The 6,297-nt window shown below is 47.9% G+C and overlaps 1 protein-coding gene across 1 annotated transcript in view; it reads right to left on the bottom strand.

Annotated features, from left to right (window-relative positions):
* MTAP (methylthioadenosine phosphorylase) overlaps positions 1–4,555 on the bottom strand; it is a 154,357-nt gene extending 149,802 nt beyond the window's left edge. Inside the window, exon 1 of the mRNA XM_009328977.1 lies at positions 4,511–4,555. Coding sequence (XP_009327252.1) covers positions 4,511–4,555 — 45 coding nt within the window. The remainder of the gene's footprint in view (positions 1–4,510) is intronic.
* Positions 4,556–6,297: the final 1,742 nt, after the last annotated feature.

The following is a 6,297-nucleotide window of genomic DNA, read 5'->3' as shown; positions in this document are numbered from 1 at the left end:
ATCCACCAGTACCCCCAAGTCCTTCTTGGCAGGGCTGCTCTCAATCCCTTCATCCCCCAGCCTGTAGTGATACCGGGGGTTGCCCCTACCCAGGTGCAGGACCTTGCACTTGCTCTTGTTGAGCCTCATGAGGTTCAGATGAGCCCGCATCTCCAGCTTGTCCAGGTCCCTCTGGATGGCATCCCGTCCCTCAGGTGTGTCGACCACACCACAAACTTGCTGAGGGTGCACTCAATCCCACTGTCTATGTCATTGATGAAGATATTAAACAGTACTGGTCCCAATACAGACCCCACAGGGACACCACTTGTCACCGATCTCCATCCTGACATTGAGCCGTTGACCACTACTCTCTGGACACAACCATCCAGCCAATTCCTTATCCACTGGACAGTCCATCCATCAAATCCATATCTCTCCAATTTAGGGAGAAGGTTGTTGCGGGGGACCGTGTCAAAGGCCTTAGAGAAGTCCAGATAGATGACATCCTTAAAAAAGTCCAGATAGATGACATCCGTAGCTCTTCCCTGTCCGTTGATGTAGTCACTCCATCATAGAAGGCCACTAGGTTGGTCAGGCAAGAATTGCCCTTCGTGAAGCCACGTTGGCTGTCTCAAATCACCTCCCTGTCCTCCATGTGCCTTAGCATAGCTTCCAGGAGGATCTGTTCCATGATCTTCCCAGGCACAGAGGTGAGGCTGACAGGTCAGTAGTTCCCAGGGTCCTCCTTTCTACCCTGATTAAAAATGGGTGCAATGTTTCCTGTTTTCCAGTCTCTGGGGACTTCACCTGACTGCCACGACTTTTCAAATATCATGGAGACTGGCTTGGCAACTACATCGGCCAATTCCCTCAGGACTCTGGGATGCATCTTGTCAGGTCCCATTTTGCTAAACCACAGGTTCGTTTGTCGACTTCAGACATTCTTGAAGCATGGTGTACTTTCTTAATTTGGAGATCAAGAGAGCTGATGACAGTTCAAGAAAAAAATATTCCTCAAAGCTGCTAAAATACCATTTTTTGCCATTAAACCAAGCCACAGCCAAAAAAGAAACCAAAGAACCTTTACAGAATCTAAGCCAACATAAACGTAGAGGAACAAAGTGGATCTCTAACAAATTTGCAACGTCTAGGATTTTTTCCTGAGTTAGGTCTGATTTATATAGCTAAAAGCAAGTTTTGTGTGTCATATCTAAGTGTCACAGTCTTTTGTTTAAAGGCAGTGGTAATTTTTTTTTTTTTTACTGACATGGAAAAAATATGTTTGGCTATATTAACTACAGCTGAAAAAACCACCGTCTTCACTCCTTCAAGTTAATCTGTAATTAGGAGATGACTTCCAAAGTACCTACTTTGTGCCCCAGTCCTCTGTTATTTAGCATAATAATTTTTGCTTTCATATGTCAAAAAGCAGCACAGAAAAAAACCCACAACTGTTATATGTTAATCTAAACTGAGTAATGAAAGGATACATTCATAATGCTGTATCTTTAGAAAGGTGGTCTAAAGAACCAAAGGAAAGAAAACAACTTTTGAGGGCAAGAGGTGTGAGCTAACAAGAAGAAGGGCTCTTTGCCAGGAAGCTTGCAGAGGGATGCCTGTCAAGAGCTGGCTCTGCCCGGACTCAGGAGGCCAGGATTCACAGAAATCAGCATGAGAAGAAACTGCTCCTCTTCCTTGGCATATCCCTCACCCAGAGGGAAACAGTCCCTGTATACACATACAGGAGGCCCTATTGTGCTCTGAAGTACAGCGGCAGAAATCTAGAGCCCCTAAGCTTTTAGAGCATTCAGGCCAAACACACAGTCGGTGTCTGAGAGCAGGCTGGACCACAGCACTGGTATGGCTGTGTGGGCACAGTTTTTCTTGGCTGAAGCTGAGATGCTGCTTAAGAGGAAGCCCCACTTCTTCTCCTGTCCAGCTGACATGAGTGGGAGATGGCACTGGCCTTCCAGCCATTAGTACTTAGCTCAGGCTGTCCCTGAAACACCCCCCGGCTGCGGGGTATTTACAAGCGCTCCCTGCCCCCAGCACAGTGGTGATGTGCTGTGCCTTGTTTTGTACCCTGGCAGACCACAACGTTTGACATGCACCTGCCTTAAGTGTCGCGCTGCATGCTCTCAGCCCCCTGGTAGGTGCACAGAGCATGAAGTTCCTGTCCAAGAGGGACAGTGCAACTGAGCAGTTACAAGCAAATGCTGGGGAGACTGTACAAGGTGGCTGCTGATACAGTGAGTGCTGTGGCCTGGATGCATGTTTTGCAGCAAGAGGTCCAGAGTTTCCACCCGCCCCAGCAGCAGCAGGGGTGTGTAGGCACCTGGCAAAAAAGGCACTGAGTTTCAGTCTCCTGCTGCAGAGCAGCCTTAGCTTCTGGAAACACTGGATGCTGCTGCAGGTGGGAATGAAAAGCAGATGGGGGTGAGGGAAGAGCAGGATGTCTCTGGTCCTATTCACTCTCTTTCCTTTGATCTCAGAAGCACATTTTGACTTGCCCACCTGTAAGTCCTGGCTATTGCTTTTGCAGTGATTTTGCCTAACAAGGTTAGGAGGGAAACCATGTAATAACATAGCAAAACTATAATAGCAGTATGTGTGCCTATGTCAATCAGCCCAACATGAAGTATAAAAACTGAACCAATAAAATGAACTTTAAGAGCCCAATGGGATTGGGCTGGCTTCAGCCCACATATTCCTACCCAGTGGCTGGGGATGCTCATCTCCAGCCCCCACCGTCTTGATGGCCTCCTGTGAAATCCCTCCAGTTTGTCAATGTCTTTCCTGTATGAAGGGCCCAAAGTGGACACAGTACCCAAGTGAGGTCTGACACACACTGAGCAGAGGGGCATACTCCCTCCTCTTGCTCTCTGGACTGAGCCCTGTTCACATCACCCTGGGTGCTGCTGGCCCTTGTTGCTGCCTGGGCACAAGGCTGTTCTGTGCTTAGCTCACTGCCCACCAGGGCCCATGGCCCCACCCATGGCATAGTCCCGTCACAGCCATGTTGGGGGCTGCCAGAGAGAGGCAGGACAGTTACCCAGGCCCTGGGTAACTGGTCACATCCGTGTGCCCCACCTCTCTCAGGCTGGATCCTGTGTCTGCAGTGAGGAGTTATTTCTCAACATTGAAATAAGTAGCTGAAAGAAGGAGAACCACAGCTTATAGAGAAGCAAGCACCCGCCTTCATTTCACAGTTAACCTCACAGTAGAGACTGGAGATTCATTCTCTCCTTCTTGTGGGATGATGACCTTACACATTTTTGCCTCAGTTTTGCATCAGGACACTCCCTCGTACATGACACACTTCACTGCAGTGTTTATGGACCTGATATACCTGTCCTTTTTCCATTTCCATGACCATATCTGCCCCCGAGTGTGGGAGGCGTAAGAGCAGAGAGGGTGGTCTATCCAGAAATGCATCTGTTGGACACTCTGTATCTGTCTCTATTTTGTGGTCACTACACTCTTCTGAACACAGCTCTAGAAAGCAAATCATGTGCAATGACATAACTTCTCAGAAGTAATAAAACCAAGAAGCAAAACCCACCTTAAACCCTATACCAGTTTTCTTCTAGACCCTGTTCTGGTGCCCTGTTCTCTGTAATGTCTGCTGCACTGATTGGAAGTGCTTTGGAAAATGACATCTCAGCCAGCATATTTCAGAAGTCAGAGCCTAGACCATCAGGTTTCAGCTCACCTTGAAGAGTAAACAGTTCTGGATAGAGCTAACTGTGATAACACAAGTGCAAAATGGGACACCGACAGCATTACCACTATCAGGGGTTACTGAAAAGCATTTTTCTTCATTGCATGTTTGTCCTGAGAGGCCATGGCAAAACACTGACTGCAGGATGAGCTGGGTTGAGCGAGCAACGTTCCGTTTCCAGCCCCACCAGAAACGCCCTTGAGCTAAGAGCATTGCCTTCAGAGCCTGTGCTTAATGTGCCTGTGGAGGGCAGATGGTTAACATCTGCTGTGAATTTTATTTTGTGAATTTTGTCACCGAACTTTTGGGAAGTCTTCCAGTAGGAAAACACTGCCATAGCGTCTTGAGCACTTACTTAGAAACTCTTTGGCTTTTCATAGATGCAGTAACACATTAAGGAAAAAGGATCAGCAGCCCCAACCTGTGATGATCCTCTGTCCATCTCCATACCTGTGCAGCTGTCTATGGGCACTGGTGACTCCTCAACTGAGGGATTTAGAAGGCAAGTGATCTCCTTTCCAAATACTTCCATGCAGTTGTTCGTTAATAAGGAACTCGACCAGCACTTTCACCTGCACACATAAAACCACTGATTTCAATCCAAGAGAAATCAGCATGAGCAAACAGCCTTTCTGACTCCTGACCCTTTCTTATGTGCAGAAAGCTGCAGCCACGTCGCTGATCTTGCAAAAAGCTCCTCCACAAGCATTCAAGAGAGAGGACAGCAAGGTACCTCTCAACAGGAATGCTCTGATTGGCCCAGACTGGTGTAGCTGGTTGGTAAATTCAGCGTATCTTGTCTTTTACCTCCATCAGCACCTCCAGCGGGAGCAGATTCTCCTCGCTCAACATATTTGGTCCAGTGTAGATGGTAAGATTGCTGGAGTCCTTCCTGCTCGTTGATGAGTTTTGCCTGATGCAGTGCAGCAGAGACAGCACCCCCTTGAGGATGAGGAGATTGGCTCTAGGCAATTTGTCAGCCACCCTGAGGGAACATGAACATAATGTAACACCACTTCAGTGGCTGCTACTGCTTTAAAAGTGTGTATTTCATTAAACTCGTAGAAATGACATGACTTCTAAAGAGAGGGAAGCATGTGCTTTTTCATGACTTAGCAGCACTACCATTCAAAAATCACCACCAGCAGCTCAGTAGTGGGTTAACTGTAAGATCTGCACTGACATGCTAGCATTACTGAAGCCCATGTCTTTGAGGAGATCAACAAATTAATGAATCATATGTTGCCAAGAGAAATCACTGCAGGCTTTCCTAGGCAGATGAAAGCCTGCAGTTGTGTTGTGTAGCTTTCAAGGTACTCTGAGCCAGGTTTCAAATCTACTTTTCAGAAAGGAAGCATGGTAGTGTTTGCTAGCTCCTGGTTTCACTCAAGTCCCCTCAAAGGAAGACTTCTTGTCCCTGCCTGATTGACAACAGAGGGACTACCTTCACTAAGACACTGCAACTGCTGGGCACTTCTTACAAGAGTCATTTTGTAGAGCAATCTCACGAGCCTTAAGGAAGTGTTCTGACTAAAGAAATGCTTTTCTGTGCCACCTTCCCCCTAAATCCCCCTCCACAGCAGCAATAAACAGCTGTCAGAACCAACAGGATTTTACAGGAAACTCAATTTGCAGGGAAGTCCCAGGCCTCTAGAATCCCTCCATACCAGAGTTTGGCTACACTGTGGCTTTAGCGTGGGCTCCCGGCTAGGTCAAAGCCAGTCACTGAAGTGGGACCTGCAGCGTAGCAAGGAGCTCTTGCAGCCCGAAATCAAAAGAATTCACTTTCACAATCACTGCCAGCAGGTGCACAGTTTGGCTTTCCCGGTCAACATCCCCTCCTGTGTGTAGGGCCTCCTTCAGCTCGCGGTGTGCTTTCTTGCTGGCAGCTGGTCTGAATATCCCCTCAGCTGATGGTCCTTTCACATACATGTTCAGGAGTTCCTGTGGGAAACATGGGCCAGGGTGGGAGAACGGGGACTTTGATGAAGATAGGCCCTGTGGCATGTAAACCTCTCTTAGAGACAGAAGCAAGTTTGGATGGGGAGGCGCACTCTGCTTTAACTGGGATGGGATCTAGGTGTTGCTCCAAGGAGATCATGTTGGGAGAAGCTTCATCTTCTGCCAGCACAGAAGTCATTTTGTGCTGGTGAACTCCCCTCACTGCCACAAAGACAGTCCTGCTTCCTTTCTTAGAGGGAAACAGGGCACAGGTCAAGCCTTCATGTCCAAATCTCTCCCTGTCCCTTCTGACTCAACCAAGCCAGGATGTGTCCCCCGCAGAGACTGCTTAAAAGGGGAAAAAAGCCTGTCTTTTGGAAAAACTCCCCATGGTGAAACTGCCCAAGAACCTTCTTAGCCCAAAGAGAGTGTTTAGATACAGTCAGTGCTAGCCCATTGCTGAGGACTTTTTTTCTGGAAACACAGAAATCCCTGGAGGTTTCTGATGCTGAGAAGAGTTCTTTGAAGGCTTTCTGTGAGACCACAAAGATTCAAGCAAAAGCCCAGATCTACTTCTCTTATTCACAGATCTGGGTTTTCTCACCTGGAGCCTTCTTCCCACAGAAGAGGTCTGGGCCAGACCAACCCCCAGA

This window comes from Pygoscelis adeliae, unplaced genomic scaffold, assembly GCF_000699105.1.
Source record: "Pygoscelis adeliae isolate BGI_AS28 unplaced genomic scaffold, ASM69910v1 Scaffold127, whole genome shotgun sequence".
Lineage (NCBI taxonomy): Eukaryota > Metazoa > Chordata > Aves > Sphenisciformes > Spheniscidae > Pygoscelis > Pygoscelis adeliae.
Note: the sequence above shows the minus strand (reverse complement) of the source record. Positions and strands in the feature narration are given on the sequence as shown.